This window comes from Aethalodelphis obliquidens, unplaced genomic scaffold, assembly GCF_003676395.1.
Source record: "Aethalodelphis obliquidens isolate GAN/ISIS:26980383/991018 unplaced genomic scaffold, ASM367639v1 scaffold26, whole genome shotgun sequence".
Classification (NCBI taxonomy): domain Eukaryota; kingdom Metazoa; phylum Chordata; class Mammalia; order Artiodactyla; family Delphinidae; genus Aethalodelphis; species Aethalodelphis obliquidens.
Genome location: NW_020837970.1, coordinates 1950548 through 1971973, shown reverse-complemented (window position 1 = coordinate 1971973; position 21426 = coordinate 1950548). Strand labels below are relative to the sequence as shown.

The 21426-nt window shown below is 37.8% G+C and overlaps 1 protein-coding gene across 1 annotated transcript in view; it reads right to left on the bottom strand.

Annotated features, from left to right (window-relative positions):
* The window catches only part of LOC113629025 (protein unc-13 homolog C), a 340801-nt gene that overhangs the window by 300347 nt on the left and 19028 nt on the right, over positions 1 to 21426 (bottom strand). The window contains exons 5-6 of the mRNA XM_027123068.1: positions 12330 to 12557; positions 11226 to 11367 (exon numbers count right to left, since the gene is read on the bottom strand). Of these exons, the coding sequence (XP_026978869.1) occupies positions 11226 to 11367; positions 12330 to 12557 (370 nt within the window). The remainder of the gene's footprint in view (positions 1 to 11225; positions 11368 to 12329; positions 12558 to 21426) is intronic.

Here is a 21426-nt window from a genome sequence, read left to right as displayed (position 1 = left end):
AATATCTTCACTTATCTGTTTTCACGTTGGGTTTTTTGTACTGGGTTTTCCCTGGTTCTCTTTGGATGGTTGTTTTGAATGATTGGCACTAGTAAGGGAATGAGATAGTGTGGAAAGGGCACTTACTGCGGTAATAGAAGATGAAGATAAGAGTCTTCGTTCTTTTACTTTCCTTGTTTGGATGAATTCTTTAGCAACAATCTGTTTCCCTCCCTGAGTCTTAGCTTTCTTATTTATAAAATGACAATAACAACAACAACAACAGTAATGGCAATGCTTCGTAAGGTATTTGAGAAGTGTAATACATGCGGTAGCAATTAAGATACAGTAAATGGTTACACAAATATCAGTGACTATAATTATGATGATACTTTCAGTGATTTGGGTTTTAGATTTTTCTTCCTAGCCATTATATCTCAATAAGGTGATTACTTATCTAGAATTTCTTTTGTCCAATGTTATCTTGTTTTATACACCCTTTACACAGAGATAAATGTTCTATTGTCAAGCTCAGCCAGGATGGCAGGACCAAGGAGAACTGTCCATTCTCCCCTAATTTCCTAGCATTGACTCTTTTCCTAGCTGATATGAGTCTCAGCACAGTCTCCCCACCAATTAGAATGAGAACTCTGTATGAGGAAGCAATTATTGTGCATATTTACCTCAATGTCTGTAGCTTCTAGGAGAGTGCCTCACACATAAATATTTGTTGAAAGAATTATTTTTCTAAAGAGGGTCGGAGCTGGTACTGACACACACACACACACAAAATGCCCAGGAAGTTGGACTTTACATTGTACAGTTCTAAGTCGGTAGAGATCTGCACATTTCCAATTTGGCTAGGGATAGCACTAGCATGTGAGTCTCCTTTCTCTGCCTTCAAAATGGTTGGTCCACATGTGGGCACATCCAAGAGGTGGGGGGATGAACCAACCAGAGGATGGCTGGCTATAGTGATTGGGTCTTGAAAATGCTACAAAAATCCAGATGACTGTAAGTACCTTTACTTACATTCTATATATACATATATATATATTCTACTCAGGGGGAATTGGTTCAATCCATAGGCTCAAATTAGTCACCAGGAGACCACCCACGACTTGTATGGTTTGTTTCACAAAGAGGAATTGGGCTAACTGCTTAAAAATGCAAAGAAACTGTAAGCACTAGACGTAGGAAACACATGACCTTAGTGCTAAGGCTATTACGAACCACATGGAAGCTAATTAATGAAAAGCTATTGATTAGACATCAGGAATCAGACTGGAGTACAGAGCGGGGAGGAAAGAAGGGAGGGGAAGGGACACAAGGAGGGACAGTGACAGATGAGAGGCAGACAGGGAGAGGGAGAGACGGAGAGAGAGAAGAGAAAATATATAATGGAGGGGCAGAGATGGAGAAAAACACATAGAGATGGACAAACATCAGAGAAAAATAGAGAAAATAAATAAGCATAATAATTTCTGCCCTTTTGGAGTTCTACTGTTTGGCTTTTCCTGGACTCCTGCAAAGGCTTTCTGTAATACAATTTGTTTCTTCCTAATTCCTCTTCTATGGACCAGTTTAAATGCAGACCCTTTCTTCCCACCAAGAGGGATCTCTACAGAATAGACCCCATTGCCCCAAGAGTTTGCTGTTTGTAATTTAACTGCTCCCTAAAGATCTGGGGGATTTTGTTTGAATTCTAGTTGATCCTCAGTTTAAAACTAAGTAAAGTATATGTTCCTCTGTATCTCAGCCTATAGAATATCAAGGATCTGTCCTGATCCAAAATTTTATGGTTTGTTGACTATAAGTCAATTCTTTTTGGTGGCCCTAAGTTCATACTTCATTGAATTCTGTCCAGACCTCTTTCCATACACCTTCCTCTCCTTACTAACCCTTAAGTTCTGGTATGAATTATTCATGAAGTAGGTGCTAGTCTATTGGCTCTGCTGTATATGGATGAGTAATGGTTCAACCTTGTTTACTAAGTGAAAGGCAGTACTGGTTATTATATGCCCCTGTTGCCAGGCATATTCACAATGTAGACAATGGTAAGTAAACAAATTTGTAAGCCCGTGAAGTGTGACTAAACTCCTTCTTGCTTTAGACAATCGTGGGACTATCTTCTTGACAAATGACTTCCTGATGCATCATTGTAAGCTAGCTCAGACGACTGAGGAAATGCTCCCATCCCACATAGCCCAGGAAAGGCCTCCGCTAGTAATCCAGGCAATAAATCAAATCCTTGATTACATTCAGGCTGTCATTTTAAAATATTAACCTGCCATGCTCTGAAGACATTTTTATTTAACTGTAGTATTTAAATGTTATCTCCTATGGAGCTGAGTTTATGCTTAATTCATACTCAGCCCTGGGCTGAGCAGCACATGGCACAGTGGAGAGCCCTGGGCCTGAGGCACTCGGTGTGCCACCCCATCTGGGTAGCTGTGAATGCAACATGGGTGGCATATGCTTCAAAGGGCCAAGACAATCAAACCTCTACAAATAACAGCATTATGAATTTTGGGTGCTTATGTGTTAAAAGAGCTTTCATGTACACTACTTCCTAATAATAACTTCATTGAGTCAAGGTGGGGAATACTTTTTGTGCACAATGCCTACTGTGAAACTGAGATTCAAAGAGGTTGAGGGGTTTCCTGGAGGTCAAGAAGCATGCTGGATCCAGAACAGTTCTGGAACTCAGGTTTGTAAACTTGAAAGCCAGAGAGCTTTTGGGTATAACATGAAATTACTCAAGTCAGTACTTTCCGTGGACCCAGTACACTGCTTTGCATATAAAGGACACTCAGGAAATGAGGGTGGAATTTAACTGCTACCCCACAAAGCAAGTGAAGCTGGTTGTTCAGTCAATACACGAGTAGAATGTTTAAACACCACTGCTGTGCCTATTCACCACCACCATGAATAAATGAGGGCGTGTCCACACTCCTACCACAGGCAATGTATTGACTAGACTCTCTGTTATTAAAATAACTCTTTACTCCAATGGTTAATATTGACACCAATCTAAAAAGGATAGCCAATACGTACCAGCTACTGCCCCTCCAGGAGGGAATCAGCATATTTTGTTTTTCTTTCCTATGTTAGCAAAAGTGAGGCAGCAAGGATCAACTGTAGAGTTCTCCAGAAAGCATAGTATCAACACATATATAAAATTTAAGTCTTCTAACCACAAAATGTCTTATTCAAATCGGCAGACTATACTTCCATTTTCTCTCTAGAACCCACTGGGAGAGACTGACTCCTTTTCCTCCTGAGGGAATGGTTTATGATAAGCATAACCATTTCTTTAATTATAGCACAGGAAAATAAAATCGGGTCGTAATTAATTATGAAATGATCGAATCCATAACTTACTAAGATCCAAGAGCAAAGATAAGGAGCACCTTAGATTTACGTAACACTATATCAATTTCAAAGTGCTTTCATATAGATTAGTGTAATTAATTTTCATGTGATATTTTAAAAATAACACGTTTACAACCCCTCCTACCCCACATTTCTGCAAGGGCTTAATTGGTCATGTCTGTTCTCTGTAAACACTGTCCAGAGTGCCACATTCCAGAATCACACATCCCTAGTCTTTTGAAGATTAAAATTTCAAACTTCTTTTTTTAACCCATGGCAAGAGAGGTAAAATTAAAATTGAAATTACTTAGCATTAATCTTTTGAGGGCATCAAAGTGCCATTAGTGGGGGAACCATTAGGCTTTCAAACAAAAAAAATTGAAAAATTACTTCATCTGCATTTTTGTCTTACCAGCTTTGTGACTGCCTGCCTGGTTCAGGTCAACTGCACTTTTTCCAGAGGAAGAGTCTGAAGGTGGGGAAAGACACACCTCTTTATTTCTACTTGTATCTTATTTTTGCCTTCACAATAGGGGGCTGCTTTGTAGTCTTGTCTCTACTATAACCTGTCTAAGCTTTGATTTTCTCATCAGTAAGATGAGGGAGTTGGATAAAACCATGTCTCAAAACTTCGCCCAGTTTCAATTCTCTAAATTCTTCTTTCAGCAGTACTTCCTTCCTACAGCACCTTGTTCATCAGACTCCTCTTGGCCTCACTATCCAGGTTGGAACCTTTTCGGTATGAAAGTATTACTGCCATTTCTGCTCTAAGTCCTGAATCTCGGCACAAAGGATGTGATCATGTTATTAATGCTAACAATTATAAAAATACAACTGCCATTTTGAATATGCTTAACAAGTGACAAAAGCTCTATATACATTATCTCAACAAATATAGCAGTCCTGGGAAGTATGTATTATCCCATTTTCTCCATATTAGAAAAGCTAAAGCTCAGAATTGAACCAAATTGCCCAAAATGCAAACTAAAGCCATACGATGAATAAGCCGTCCTATTTTCAGAACGTCAGGACACGTTTTTACACTCCGGTTCACAGGGCAGAACTGTCAGGGTAGTGGGAGGCCTGGGTGAGTTCATCTGCGACATGTATGCATTTTTCAAAATCTGCACATAAATACACTATGAACTCATTTCCTCCTTCCTTATAAAGGAAGATAAGTTTGCAACTTTCACACCATTTTCATGGTCAAATGAAATCATGCACAGGTAGATTCAAAATAGTATTTCTAGAACCAGTGATATAGAACATCGATAATAAAAATGGAATCTTGGAGTTCAGGTAACTGGCAACAAAATTAATTACTGTTGAAAATTCAGGCATTCATTTTTTTATATTCTAGAAGGAAAATATGGAAAATATTTGTGAGCATGATTTCACTTAAAGCTCATAAATATTTTGTCAGTAAAGTGAAAAATGTGAAAAATATTCTATATATATATATTATATGCACAGCCTAGTGCAATAAATTTAAATTTCTTCCTTGAAAAGGATGCTGTTTTAAAAATACATGTATTGTTGGTGCCTCCTATCAAAAGGAAAACAAGTATACAGTAAATTACACGAAAAACTGCCAGTTAGAATACTGATTACTCATGTTTTCAATATCCATTCCAGTATACTCAGCCCATGAACCATGAATCTTTCTAGCCTGTCCAGTGGGAGCAAACACTATTCCTGACGTGACTGAACACTGGGCACTGTCATATCTAATTCTTTTGGGTGGACCTTACCTTGGTCTTGGGAAGTTTCCTCATATGCATGCACTTATCATTGTTCAGCTGATTTGTCAAAGGGGGTCCTTTGCAGGATTATAAAACTAGAATATTTCTACTACCGCATTTCTTTAAATGGATGCTTTATTTCACAGATTGCAACTGAAAACCTATGCGTCACATACCTCCAAAGGTTGTACCTTGTTTGACATGTTCTGTGTTGGCTTTCATACTGTTTTATTTTGTTCTGCTTATCAATTAAATTCAAAGTTCCAGACTTTCTATTCTAGTCAAGAGGGAGTAACCGGGACTAGAGATTCCCCCCACATGAAAAGTCAAGAAGTGAGCGAAATATATAAAACATTGTTTCTCAATATACTGAAGATCTGTCAAAGAAGAACAGTGATTTCAAGGAGGTGAAAAAAATTAACAAGGTGAGCCTTACCATTACTTCAGCTTACTTCCCTGAGGGAGTTTCCAGGCCACTGTGCAAAGAGAGAAAACCCAGGTGGAGTCCACTGGACTCTCCGAGTTGGAACGACAGAGTTGAAAATCTGAAAAAGCCAATGTAGCTAGAAGTCACAGGGCATACATACTATCAAAAAGAAGAGAGCTGAACAGAAAGAAAGCAACAATCTGCTTCAGGCTCATCTTGGGCAATCCGCTGAGTAATAAGTGCACGCATGTGATGAAACTACCCAAAGCCAGGTTAAAAGCCACCCTTGAAAGGATTAGATGTCACAGTGCCCAACACTCACCAAGGCTAGAAATAGTGTTTGTGTCCACTGCACAGACAAGAAAACCTTATCATTCGTGAGTCAGTAGGTGGAGGACATGTTAGAGTCTTGCTTCAGTACTGAGGAATAATTAGCCTGAAGTTGAGTGCTATTTCATTCCCACTTAACAGATTTTAAAAAGCAAGACCTACCTAAAGAACTATATGTTTCCACGTAACTTAACTATGTCTCAGAACAGAGCTCAAGAATATTTAGAGGATGCCAAAAGTATCCAGCAACCAACAAAGTAATATTTGCAAAGTCTGGCATTCAATATAAAATTACCAGGCACATGAAGTAGCAGAAAAACACAACACAAAATAAGGGAAAAAAAATTATCAATCAAAACTGACCAAGAATGGACACAAATGTTAGAATTGTCAGTCAAGGGCATCAAAACAATTATTATAAGTATTGCATGAATCAGAAAGCTAAGTAGAGAAAGACAATGTCAGGGGAATGAGAAGACAAGCCACAGACATGGAGAAAGTATTTTCAAAAGGCACATGTGATGAAAGACTATTATCCAAAATATTCAAAAAAATCTTAAAACTCAATAATAATAAACAACTTGATTAAGAAATGGGCCGGGGGGGTTCCCTCGTGGCGCAGTGGTTGAGAGTCCACCTGCCGATGCAGGGGACACGGGTTCGTGCCCCGGTCCGGGAAGATCCCACATGCCGCGGAGCAGCTGGGCCTGTGAGCCATGGCCGCTGAGCCTGCACGTCCGGAGCACAGGCTCCGGAACGGGAGAGGCCACAAAAGGGAGAGGCACCACGAACCCAAAAAAAAAAAAAAAAAAGAAATGGGCCGAAAACCTTAACAGACACCTCACCAAAGATAATGAACAGGATTGCAAATAAACAAATGAACAGATGTTCCACATGGATTGTCTCAAATCAAAGTCAAATTAAAACGAGGTACCATACGCACCTACCAGATCAGCCGAAATTCAAAATACTGACAATGTCAAACGCTAGAGAGGATGTGGAACAAGAAGAACTGTTATTCACTGCTGGGGAGAACACAAAATGGTCCAGACACTATGGAAGACAGTTTGGCCGTTTCTTACAAAACTAAACATACCCTTACCATAGAATCTAGCAATCATACTCCTTGGCATTTATCCTAAGGAGCTGAAAATTTATGTCCACATAAAAACCTGCATATGAATATTTATAGCAGCTTTATTCATAATGGCTAAAACTTGGAAGTAACCAAGATGTTCTTCAGTAGGTGAATGAATAAAAACACTCTAGTACATCAAGGCAATTAAATATTATTCAGTGCTGAAAAAGAAATGAGCTATCGAGCCATGAAAAAAAACACAGAGGAAACTTCAGTGCATATTACTAAGTGAAAAAAAAAAAGTCAATCTGGAAATGCTACATACTGTATGACTCCAACTATATGACGTTTTAGAAAAGGCAAAACTTTGCAGACAGTAAAAAGATCAGTAGTTGCCAAGGATTTGGCGAGGGAAGAGGAATGAATGGATGAAGCGCAGAGGATTTTTAAGGCAGTAAAAGTACTTTGTACGATACCCTAATGATGGATACATGTCATTATACATTTGCCCAAACGTATAAAATGTAAAACACTATGAGAAAGGTAATGTCTACTCTGAATTTTGAGTGATTATCTTGTGTCAATGTAGGTTTATCAATTGTAACAATATACCCACGTGCTGGTGGGAGATGGTGATAATGGAGGGAGGCTATGCATGCGTGGGGGTAGCAGGTACATGGGAAATCACTACACATTCCTCTCAATTTTCCTATGAACCTCCTCCCCCCCAATAACATCTTAATTTTAAAAACAATTAAGTAGAGATGTGGAAGATACAGAGACTCAATTTGAACTCCCTGACATGGAAAATAAATGTCTCAGATGAAAAACACAGTGGCTTGGATTAAGAGTAGATTAGACATTACAGAAGAAAAGGTCAGTGAATTTGAATGCCTAGCAATAGAAATAATTTAAAGTGAAACACAGAGAAAGGAAGGGAGGCAGAGAGAGAGGGAGAGAGAACATAAGCGCATCCGTGGCCTGTGGGACAACTTCAAGAGGCTTAATATATGTATAAGTGAACTCTCCAGAAGACAGGGACAGAAAGAATACTTAAAGAAACAGTGGCCAAAATTTCCCCAAATTTAAAGAAAACTGCAAACTCACAGGCCCAAGTAGCTCAATAAACCCTAAGCACCAGAAACACAAAGAAAATTACACCATGGCGCACTGCAATCAAATTGTACAGGTGAGTAAAGAAAACAAAACCTTAAAAGCCATTATGGGGGGAAAAAGACATGTACAAGGTAGCAAAGAAGACAACAGATTTATCATTGAAAATAAGGAAGCGAGGCAAACACAAAGACAATGGAACAATATCGGCCAAGTAAAGTTTTAAAAATGACATTCGGAATTATATGATTCTCTCAATAGATGCAGTAAAAGCATTAGACAAAATGCAACATTGATTTCTGATCAAAATTCTTAGCCTACTGGAAGTAGAAGATGGCTGTCTTAACTGGAAAATTTGCATCTGCAATAAGCCCAAAGCTAATATCACAGTTATTCAAGAAAGGAACGTCTTCCATCTAAGATCAGGAACAAGGCCACGATGTCTGCTCTTATCACTTTTACTTGGCATTATTCTGGAAATCTTAACCAAGGCAATAAAGCAATCAAAACCATATCAGGCTTTCTTTTGTATGAAAAACGATAAGTCAATTAAAAACTTCACATGAAAATAATTCAAAGGTTCTAAAATAAATAAAATAACTTTGAAAAAAAGAAAAAGTTGGAGGGCTAGCACTACCTGATTTTAAGACTTTATTTATTATAAATTATAACTAATCAAGACCATGTGGTAGTGGCATATACATGGAGAAGAAGATCAAAATAAAAAATCCAGAAACAGAAATAATCTCCACACATACACAGAAAGCAGAATTTTATAAAAGGTGCAAAAGCAGTTTAGTACAGAAAGGATAGTGTTTTCAAAAAATGGTGCAGGAACCACTGGATTTCCATATGCGAAATAAAGAACTTGGGTCTATAACTTATACCACATTAAAAATAATCACATCAAAATGTATCATAGACCAATATGTGAAACATAAAAATATAAAACTTATACAAATAAAAACACACAAAAATAAAAATGGGCAAAATACTTGGATAGTTAACTAATGAAGACACATGGATAACATATAAACATATTCTAAGATGCCTGAAATCATTAGTCGTTAGATAAGTACAAAATAAAAGCAGTATAAGATAACAAGACACATGTATTAGAATGGCTAAAATCCAAGACTGGCCTGACATTGTAAGGATTTGTGTGACCTGGAATTCCCATACATAGGTGGTGAAAATGTATATAGAATGGTACAAGCACTTAGGAAGAGTCTTAAAAATTAAACATGCTCCTAATATATGTTCCAGCTATTCTAGCCTTAGGTATTTATTCAAGAGAAATGTAAACATATGTCCATATAAGTGCTCTTAACAACTTTATTTATTTATTTTTTTTTTTGCGGTATGTGGGCCTCTCACTGTTGTGGCCTCTCCCGTTGCGGAGCACAGGCTCCGGATGCGCAGGCTCAGCGGCCATGGCTCACGGGCCCAGCCGCTCCGCGGCATGTGGGATCTTCCCGGACCGGGGCACGAACCAGCAACCACTGCATCAACAGGCGGACTCTCAATCACTGCGCCACCAGGGAAGCCCAAAAACTTTATTTTTTAATAGCTAAAAACTATAAACATACCAAATGGCCATTGAAGGTGACTGCATAAACCAACGGTTATATTTTAATACAATGAAATGCTACCTGGCAATAAAAAGAAATAAATTATTGCTAAACCCTACAACATGGATGGATCTCAAAACAGCCATGCTGAGTGAAAAAAAAAACACACAAAAGAAGGACGCATGCTGTAAGATCTACTCACATAAAATTGTAGAAATGCAAAAAAAAAAAAAAAAAGGTTCTATAGCACCAAAAAGCCAGCCAGTGATTGCTTGGCATGGGCGGGGGCAGTCAGGAGGTATGGCTTCAATGGGGCATAAAGAACCTTTTTGGGTTGACAGATATGTTCATTTTCTTGTCTGTGGTGACAGCTTCATGGGGTATACATATGTCAAAACTTAAATTGTACAGTATGAAGATGTAGACTTTTTTTTTCCAATTATACTTCAATAAAGTTCTTTTTAAACTTTCAAATCTCCAGCTTCTCCTAAGAAACTGGAAATTCTAGCTGCATTGCAGCTGCAGGACTGCATGGCAGTGGAAGCTGTCTCTTTCCCACGTCACTTGCTCTCAAGTTTCCCACAGTCCTTGTCCCTCCCCTTTTTTGCCCTCATCCTACTTTAGTCACTTAACTTGACTGCCTTAGGAATAAGAATTTATGACTATCAATTGATTTCTTATCTTCTCTTAACAAACAAAGAGATATTAAAATGGTTTCTCCCAGCAGTCTGAAGTAGAAATCATAGAAAGCTCTTAACTTTTTCCATGGTACTCTCTGTTATTGGGTCCCAACTGATTTTCCACACCCTTTTCTTAACACTCCCTTCATCAGCCAATATACATGTGAAATTCTGTATTTTATATATACTCTTGTCCACATTCCCAAACAAGCTGTATGTGTTGAGTTTGCTTATTTAGCATGTTTATGAGAGCCATGTGTAAACTATTAACAAAGAAAGAAGGAGAGAAAAAGAACAGTCTGCCTTTAAACTCACAGTTAGGGCTTTTCATTTCTACCAAATGGTAATTGGACGTTACCTTCTCTCTCTCCAAAAAGGGCTAATAGAAAGAAAAGAACCCTTGACAAAAAATGATTTCTTGCTGTTTGGTACAGGATATAAGAGGTTTAAAATAAATGACCTCACAGAAAATGAGAGGTTTTAAAAGTTATCATCAACAATTTCATCAGTACAGGCTGGTGTAGCTGTAATGGGCCAGGTGATGCCCCAAATCTTTCTATTGTCTTTAGTCATCAATCTTCAGATGCCAAGCTATTGTTGAATCAAGCTTGTAAATTCCTTACTAGATTGGGTCAACCCAAGTTACAGATCATGTCATAATCTTTTTTTTTTTTTCTCCTGCAAACTCACCTTAGCTGTGCCAACTTTTTTGTTTGTAATATTTTTTTTAATTCACTTGCTTCCCAAGATGAAGAATAAATAATAAATATTATGAGGTTACTGAGTTCATAATATTAGTTTCACTTTTTTATAATTTATGCATAGATACAATTAAAAACTGAGATAATTATTGCTTGCATACTGTGAATGCCTGTCTTAAATTTATCCTGAAATATTTTAATATTTGTAATAGTTTCATTATTTACTTACAAATAAAACTTCTCATCCCATACTGGATTCAAGTTTCCAAAAATGGTTTTAGTTCTTCTTTTGTTCTTTCCGACTTGAACTGTAACATATGGGTCACTTGACCCTGTTTTGTCTTTTGCCTGCAAGCCTTGTGCAGAAACCACTGAAATAAACCAAATTCAAACTTTTAATATAAAGATTTCCTCAGAAACAAAAAAAATGATAATGAAGGAAACATTTTCTATTTCGTTGTCCCCTTGCTTTGCAATGCAACTCCATTGCTTTCATTTTCATGAGCAACAGGACTTAACAAAATGTTTAAGAAAAGAATGAATCACGGAACATTAAAACCTTCCTTTCATGAATACTTGCTTTTGCCTGTAATGAACAGTAGTGGTATACATACATATGCATATTAGCTATATACTCATATATATCACTGCACCATGTATAGATAAATGAGAATGCACATACAATAAGCAAATTACCCAATGTAATTCAAAGGTCTATGATTTAAAATGTATTTATTTATTTATGAATTTACTGTCAGTATTGATCAACTCAACTCAGTAAGAGAAGCTTCTTTATTTTACCTTTTGAATACAATATGAGTAAGTTAAAAGGCGTGGTAAATATCAACATGTAATATATGCAGTTGCTGTTACTTACAAGCAACTTCAGAAGTTCAAGTTATTAGACATCACTAAACTCAGATTGCCAAATCAAGGATCAAATGAATGAGGGATACCGATCCAGGAGTATATAAAACAATATTTGTTTTCTCATTAAGAAAAACTGACCGAAGAGATTACTGGCTACTCTTGTCATTTATCAGTGGCAGGCAGCAACAAAGCTAGTCTCTTGTAAACTGCAGGGTATTGATGAGTATATTACAAAATAGAACTTTCTTCCTCTTGAAGCGCTTTTGATTAGAACAAGACATAGATTGAAATGATTTCAATTATCTAGTACACATTTCAGAAATTTGAAGTACCAATTAGACTTCAATATTGACAAGATTGAAAAATTCTACTTATCTTACCTGTAACTACCAGTAGCAGTGATTTCTAAGACATATAAAAATCTCAATATGGAATGAAAATTTTAAAAAAGACTTATTTTTACCTGTAATGGTTATTTTTGCTGACCACTTAGATGTCCCGTCCAGTACACTCTGTTTGGCCGCCTTTGTGTACTGCACAAAATCTTCTTTAGAAATCTGAAACATTTCCTGAATTACTTCAAACACCTCTGGCCTGTTTGTCTCCCTGATCTTCATTCTTTCTTTCATGGCTGTAATAATGGTCTGAGTCTTGTCTTCCGCACCATGCTTAGAACTCTTTTCTGCCGCTCCTATAATAGAAAAATCAACAGTGATGTAAATATACATGAAGTTACTTTTTGAGGGACCAAGAGAGGGAGAAAAAAAAAAAGGAAGAACATGAGAATGAATGAATGCTTTCATTGTGAGAAGTCAGGGTGGCTTTTAAAAAAAATATCAGGGGAACAAGCTCTATGCTGAGGCTAGTCCTTGTGTTACTGGCAAGGAAATGGACCTCCACGATCCCAGTTTTTTCAGTTGTATTACTGAACTGAATCACAGTTGTGCAAATATTTGGTTTGAATTTTTAAAAACAAATTTCAAAACCAAAAGGAGCGCACACAATCGAATCTGTTATATACCACACATATTTACTCACTGAGTAACCAAAACAAAATTGAGAAACAGACTGGATGCATACGGCAAATATCACTTGAAAATCAATATTTCAAATACTTGTGTTCATCTAAAGTACCTAATTATTTTTAATTGATGAAATTTATCATAATGAAAAGCTTAAATTTTTCCCTGCAAAATAAACACCACCACTCTTTGTTATATTGAAACATAGGGTAAAATTTTACTTGGAATGAAAGTAATTCGGCTATTTAAAAAGGATGTGGAAACCACTGGGCTGGACTACCTCTACCTCATGGACGACAGACTTGAACTCTCATTCTGTGATATGGCCATAGTTTTAAACAGGCTGAATTTTCACTTTCCACTCAAAACTCTGTTTTGTTTTCTAAGACACTGTTTTTCCATGATCGGTCTCAACTTTCTGGGCACTTTTGTTTATAACACAAATCCTGGCAATGAAGGATTTCCAAAAGCCAATGCTTGGGTCCCTCACCTTCTCCAACTACCAACCGGATAGTCTTATGTGGCCTCTGGGTTGCTCAGTATTCCACAGGCAAATAGTGGACCCTGATTCCAGCTCTCATGTTTCCTTACTGAGTTTGAAGCAGGAAAGCAAAAGCCCATGTATCAGGGTCTATAGGAACTGTCGCTGCTGAAACCAAACACTTTTTGGTACAGAAGCAACTGATACATAATGAAAAGAAGAAGAAAACTGTGTCTATAGGTGGTAATCATTCCAATTTTTATCTCCATTACTGTAAATACTGCCCAACTTGTATTATATTTTTTGAAATATTGTATTTCTGAAATAAGCATACTAACAGAGTTTAGAGACTGAATGTGATAATTTATCTGTACAGTTCCTATCACAAAGGATAGCCTCAGTAATGTTCTTTGAGTCTACTTCTGTGAGTGTTATGCCCAATTTAAGTACAGAAGCTAAGACAAAATACAAAAAATCAACTCTGAACTCTCCTTGTAATAAATTCATCTAAAATTTAACAGCAGTATTTTAGTGAACATCTTCATTTATTTGAAAATAAAACATTTATTTTCTAAAGTAGAAAAAATACATTCACAGTAATCAAGGTATAATTAGAGTACACTAAAAGAGATGAAAAATCCATTGGCAGAAAGAGCAGTTTCCCTGTCTTTACCTTTTTTTTTTTAACCTTTGAGAATTTATACATTTAAAAACAATACTAAAAATTAATGTATTCCATTTAAGATATAATTTGAAAGGACATTCTAAGTGTCCTAGTCATCTGTTAAAGCATGCCCTCAAACAGCCACACATTTGTGAACTGTGCACCTTTAAGCAATTAGGCATTTTTGTAATTTGTCAGTAATGGTTTAGCTCCACAGAACATTAATTCTTACATGGTAAAATTAGCTTAGGCTGCACTATATAGTTACAACTCCCCAAAAGGCTATTTTACTTCAAAGTATTGGAATATTCATTAAAAAGAAAGAACAGCAGTGCCTTGAAAAAGTCACCTTACAAGATTCAAAGTGCCTCAAAAGTTTGGTTTGTAAAGGTCATTCTAAGAATGCTCAAAAATGTTGACTTCCCCCAGATTTCTAAACAACTATTACTGTTGTGGCTATCATGCCCTCAAAGCTCTAGAAAAGTGTGTTAAAGTTCCCAAGAGTTAAATGTATTTTGGATTATTTTTCTAAATTCAGGAAGAGCCAGCTGACTGCCATCCACATGATAAATGTTCATTCTAGTAATAACTACCAAATTCAAGGCTGGAATGTCAAGAGATTTTTCTTCCTAAGAAACCAAATCTCTGTACTTAAAAACTGCCGCTTGAATTCTTTTAAGCAATTAACTAGGAAAGCTTGACAATTAGCTTTGAAATCATTCACCAATGCTTTTGATGTTGGAGTAGAATATCTACTCAATATGTACAGACAACATACAGACCCATAAATTGGGAAATCGCCAATCTAGGAGAGCAAGTTAATAGAGACTTACGTTTGAGCCTTTTAACTGTTATTTCTAGAAAAGATATATAGCTTTTTTTAAGTTCTACTTTTATATTTTTGATCTGAAGAAAGTGATTCAAAGTAGATCTATTTAGTTCAGGGATACAAGACAAATTTATATTTTTTGTAACTCATCTACAATGACTTTTCATTGCCCTGTTATTTGTTGAACCTACATATCTCATCTTATTTCTCTAATGGTAGTACGTCAACCAGAGATCAACAATAAAGTAGATCAAGAGATATTACACAGTGAAAGCACTTGGTAGAGTAACACATACTTTACCAAGTGCTTTCACTGTGTAATATCTCTTTTGATCTCCTTTATTGTTGATCTCTGGTGACATATTACTGTATTTCAGTGAAGCTGCTAGAATGCAGACGAAGAGAATGGACTTGAGGACACAGGGGTAGGAGAGGGTAAGCTGGGAGGAAGTGAGAGAGTAGCACTGACATATATACACTACCAAATGTAAAATAGCTAGTAGGAAGCAGCTGCATAGCACAGGGAGATCAGCTAGGTGCTTTGTGACCCCCTAGAGGGATGGGATAGGGAGGGTGGGAGGGAGGCTCAAGAGGGAGGGGATATGGGGATATATGTGTACATATAGCTGATTCACTTTGTTATAAAGCAGAAACTAACACACCATTGTAAAGCAATTATACTCCATTAAAGATGTTAAAAAAAAAAATCAGGCTCTGAATCATAAAAAGAAAAAAGAAAAGAGTAATACATTATCCAAATGGAATGCATCTTTGTTACTTTTAAAATCACTTAGGGACTTCCCTGGTGGCGCAGTGCTTAAGTATCCGCCTGCCAATGCAGGTGTCACGGGTTCGAGCCCTGGTCGGGAAGATCCCACATGCTGCAGAGCAACTAAGCCCGTGCGCCACAACTACTGAAGCCTGCGTGCCTAGAGCCCGCGAGCCAAAACTTCTGAAGCCCGCGTGCCTAGAGCCCGTGCTCCACAACCTGAGAAGCCACTGCAATGAGAAGCCCACACACCACAACGAAGAGTAGCCCCCCGCTTGCTGCAACTAGAGGAAGCCTGTGTACATTGACAAAGACCCAAAGCAACCAAAAATAAAAAAATAAATTTAAAAATAAATAAATAAAAACGCTTAATTTACAGATTAATACAATTATGCGCAACAAAACTGCAAGAGATTTCAACCTTAGACAGAGGCAGACTTATCCCACATAGCTCCCTTCCACCTAATTTAATGGAACAGCCAATTAACTAGAAACCTTCATTTTCTTTAATTTTTATTCATTACCCAAAGCATCTAAATTGCATATAAAAGTCACAGTTTCACCACTTTTACATGGCAACTTACAATTTCAGTTTTCCTTCCAAATAATTATCTATATGCATGAAACAAATGTATGATTCCACCGTGGTCTCAGTCTCTTCTCTTTCCTATTTTTCTGAACAGCTGTTCTAAAACATTTCTACTCTTTTCAAGTCACCTACCACCGCCATTACTCTCCATTCTCAGCACATGATTTTATCTCTTCCTTAACAGAAATGCAGGCTTTCTAAATTCAGTGGTCACTTTTTCTCCCCTCCCCCATGGAAAAAAGCTGAACAACAAAAGCCAAACTTGATTTATAGCATTAACAGATTTCTGTGGTGTAAATACTACTAGCATGGCTGATTTCAAGGAACTGCCTCACAGAATTCTTCAATATTTATCAACCAACACTGACACAACTACCTGAATATATATATATACACACACACACACACACACACTACTCTTCAAGGCCAACCACAAGTAAAGGTGTATTCCAAGTATCTAACACATCGCTTGGAAAATAGGATACACTCAATAAATAGAGAAGATAAAATATTTATTGGGGGAATCTAAAAAAACCAATATATTTGAGTATTTAATTGGCTCTGGGTTTAATTTAATGTGCTATAAACTTCTTGCACACTGTGACCACAAGGCCAAAATCCTGGAAGAAACAAGAATGAATTCTATCTAAAATGATAAACATGCTGTGGAATATATTTTATGAAAAGACAAAATACACCTGGCCCTTGGCTTCAGATTTGGGATTTTCAGAAAACAAATGGGTGCCCACCATTATAAAGCAGAATTTGGTTGGCATATATACTTCATGAATTTAATAACATAAAGCAAGGGCATAAATCCAATTATAAATGCAAAAAGATCAATCAAGACAATCACTTTTTTTATTTTTTGCGATACGCGGGCCTCTCACTGTTGTGGCCTCTCCCGTTGCGGAGCCCAGGCTCCGGACACGCAGGCTCAGCGGCCATGGCTCACGGGCCCAGCCGCTCCGCGGCATGTGGGATCTTCTCGGACCGGGGCACGAACCCGCGTCCCCTGCATCGGCAGGCGGCAGGCGGACTCTCAACCACTGCGCCACCAGGGAAGCCCAACACAATCACTTTTAAATAAGGCACGAGAGCATAGTGCTCATGGTGCTCTGGATATAGAACAACACAGCCTTGTGTGTGAATCCTGATTTGCCACTTACTAACCATTTGAACTTGTGCTAGTTAATTCCTCTGTAAGCCTTAGTTTCTTCATCTGAGAAACACAAGGAAATAATAGTAGTGTCTTCCTTTACAGGGTCATTGTAAGGATTAAATGAGATAATGCATATAGTTTCAATAATAATAATTGAATAAGTGTAGGGATCTCAGAATGTCCAAGAGGTGAAGTTATAAGCATTTGTTAATGAATTTCACATTAGCAAGGAATTTTAGGGTTCTGAGCTTCATAATTACTTGCCCTTCATAATTGCTTCAAGGAGTTACTTGAAGCAACTCCTTGAAAACTTGTCCCTGGACAGTGCCATGCTCAGTGCCTGCCACAGGCTAAATGCTTTATAGCTATTTACTAGATGGGAGTCAATGAAGTGCTTGAAGATAAAAGACAACAGAGTTCAAAGAGACTACAGAAGATAATAATAACAATAATGACAATAATAATTTATTATTAACATCCATTAACCCTTACCTGTGTTTGAGGCTGGTGAACCCAGAGGTAGCAGGTGGTTAATAAACCTGGAAAGCACACTCAGGGTCTGATATTGAGGCACGTGTCTCCCTAAGAGTGTCTAGTATGAGAAACTTTATTGCTTTTCTTTTCTTTTTTTTTTTTTTTTTACCAGTAAAACCATGTAGGTGGACCTGCTTTTGACACTTCTGCTTTTCTTTCCCATGAAATCATGTAAGTGGGCACGTAGTTGGTGCTTGCTACCCTTTCCCTTTAGTTGCTTTACAACCAAGATAATCTTAACCCTCCTCTTTTAACATACCTTCAATCTTTCAAGGAACAGCCCCAGACTCCCCCGTCTTCAAGACAGCTGCCTCCTTTTTCTTGTAAGATCAAAGCAGCACACTCCACACGATTTCTCACAAACAACAAAGGACTGATGATTAACAGGCGGGTAACCGGAGGAGCACAGATCGAGCAGAGCATCATCTCCCACCCCTGTAGGTGGGGAATGTGGGCAGGGAGCCTCCTTTGGAGGAACTGCCACCTTCTATCAAGTGACTTCATTGTCAGTAAGCCTACAGCCCCAAACAAAGAAAAGCAACCTTTCCTCTCCTCTGCTTCCACTAGATCAACCCCACCAGATTCGATCATCCCATTTTTAGTAACTGCAAACTTTTAGAAAAAGTTTAGAAACGTGCCTGCCAAACGCCCCCCACAAAATCAGGAATACACTCCCACAATTCTTTGTCAAAACTCCATCTCATGAGTGTTATCTATATACTCACTTCCCCAAGGTTTCCCAGTCATTTCAGAGTCCAGAACTATCTATAAGCTCTAAGGGAACAAATTAATTGTAAAAAACGTGGGGGGGCAACTTCAAAAACATTTTTACTATGCAAAGAAAAAAGAAGGAAGCAAGGGAGAGATTGGAAGAGGAAAGATCTTTTTGGTCTCACCAGTGTTAGTTACATAGATTTCTTCATATCCTTTTCAGAAAAAAGAAAGAAAGAAAGAAAAAAAAGATAACAAAGAAAAAATTAAACTTAGGATTTCTTTCTTTTTCTCTTTTTTTAAAATAGCCTCTGACACCTGTGAATTCGGCTGACACATCTGGTTCACACTGTGGCTGGAAGCTGGCCTGGTGCTCACCATTAGGCAGTAATGCTTTCCAGCTGGGTATAAGGACTCTCATAGGACACCATCCTCACACATGGTCCCTCTTAAAGCAAGACAAACAAGGCCACTCTATAATTTTTTCTAAGCACAGATGAAAACCAGGTCACTGTGTAACCACAAAATACCAAACATCCCTCTCCTAATATGAGTGACTACTGCTTCTTTACTAAGTACAGCTACTAGCCTCACTCTGCTTTCCTCGTAGATTTTTTTTTTTTAATGTACACAATCACAGAATTGTCCTCACTTCAAGGCAAACCTGATCAAGAGAAATTCTCTGCTTTTTTAATGCCCTCTTACTGAGATGCCCTGTGGTTCACCCTGGTGTGCATTCTCCATGAAGTGATGGGGAATAAACTGAACTTTTAAAACCACAGGTGTGTTCCTGGTGGTCTTTAGCTGGAGGGCATTGACAGGTATTATTAATTTCACATATATGGAAAATGGTGCTCAGAGAGGTTTTAAAAAACTCTACTAGTGACAGGATTAGAAGCCAGATCTTTCTCAAGTAGTTCAGGAGTATGAAAAAAATGTATATAGACAGACAGGTAGCCTTCGCTTAGGTTACATAGAATATGTCTGTGACATTACGTAAGGCATACTCACCCTTTTTGTGCCCCGAGTCCCCTATCCCAAAACCTCAAAATGCTCCATTATAAGGTTATTCCTTTGGGTTAAGGAACTGACCATTGTACTAAGCTAACTTAACTATTGATTCCACTTTTATCCAAATTAACTTATCAAATCATTTCCTCTTTAGTATTGAAAAGTCAGTGTAGTGAGTGAGTTGTGATTGGAGACGGTGGACTGAGGGTATACCCCAAGCTTGGTGGGTTGGTCATAGAGGGAGGCCTTGAGGAGTCATGATCGGGAGCGCTGGGAAGCCAAGGTCTGGGCAGCACAGAATGTCTAAAAGACAGGGAGGGGGGAAGCACTGGAGATAAAATTTAACAACTTTCCATTTTTCCCCCTAGGGTCCACTTTGCATATTTCTTTATAAATTAGGAGAGATCACTAGGCTGGGAGTTCAGAGACCTTAGTTGTAACCCTACCTATGTTACCATTTGATTCTTTTTGACAAGATACTGAACTGTCTGAACTAAGTAAAATCAGTAGATTGGGTTCTCCAATCTACTGATCTCAAAGGCTCCCTTAATGATCTACGGTTCTATGGAAAGATGATCTTTAAACCATTTCATGCTATTTCTAATTGTGTTCGCATGCCCTCATTTGTTGCTTCCCCAACACTTAATATGCAGCTAGCTGTGCTTAAATGTGTGCTAAATTATGGGGAAACAAAGACTGGTCTCCACCCTATAGCAGTAGACATGCAAAATCCTATTTCTAAGCTTCCTAAGTATACTCATAACATAAACATACTTTGTATAATTGCTGTTGACAGAGTAGAATGTCAAAAGTTTCCAACATACTACATCTATTCACCTGAGTTAAGTTTTAGAAAACATGTCTGAGTCCAGGGACAACACTGATTACTTTCTTTCTAGATCTGAAAACCCAGAATAATGCTCCCATCCATAGCTGTTCAACATATACAAATAACTGGCCGTCTTAAAAGATAGTGTGGTTGCAAATGTGGTAGCACAAATATGAAAAAAAATCAGTATCTAGTTTGCAGCCAGGAGTGCACTAGCCAGATTTTGTGAATGTTACGAATTCACAATGGCTAATAATTAGTGCATGTAAGCTTAACATAATGTCAGTGGGAAACACAGAACAAAACAGCACATCTCACAAGATGCTGCTTTCCTGAACTCTTGATGAAATACTTTCTCTCTTTATGCAGATACTTGAAATTTCCAGTTAGGAATTAAAACTAGGCAGAATATTTTTTCAGTGGGACTCTGGGATTTCTTCTTTGGAGATGTGTAAGAAAGTGCTAGCCAGCTGGGTTAGGCTCCATGGTTATTTGCATATTTTTCTGATTTTGAAGTTATCTCTTTTCTACTGTAAAAAGATAATCAAGGAAAATATTTTATATGTGATCTCTCTTTTTACATGTGTCTCACTCTGCATACAACCTCAACCCAGCCAACATACACTTTTTTTTCACTTTTTCCTAGTTTAAAACTGCCACCATAACTGTTTTGGCAAGGTCCTTATGGGTTACGTGAATATCACTCAGGGTCGGAAACTGCTCCTCCATTAGCTGCGTTTCAATTCTTCCATCACCAAATGCCATCTCCAAAAAAGAGTAAATGTATTTTCAAATAACAGGACAGAAATGAGTTAATTCAAGAAAAATAGGTGAACTCTACCCACCGCTACTGGCCTGGAACAGGGAGGGGTATGACAGATCAGTGCTCTTCTCTCAAGCATTGCTATGTTTTCCTCTGCTATCCTTTGCTCCTATCTTCCACTTCACATGGCTGTTAG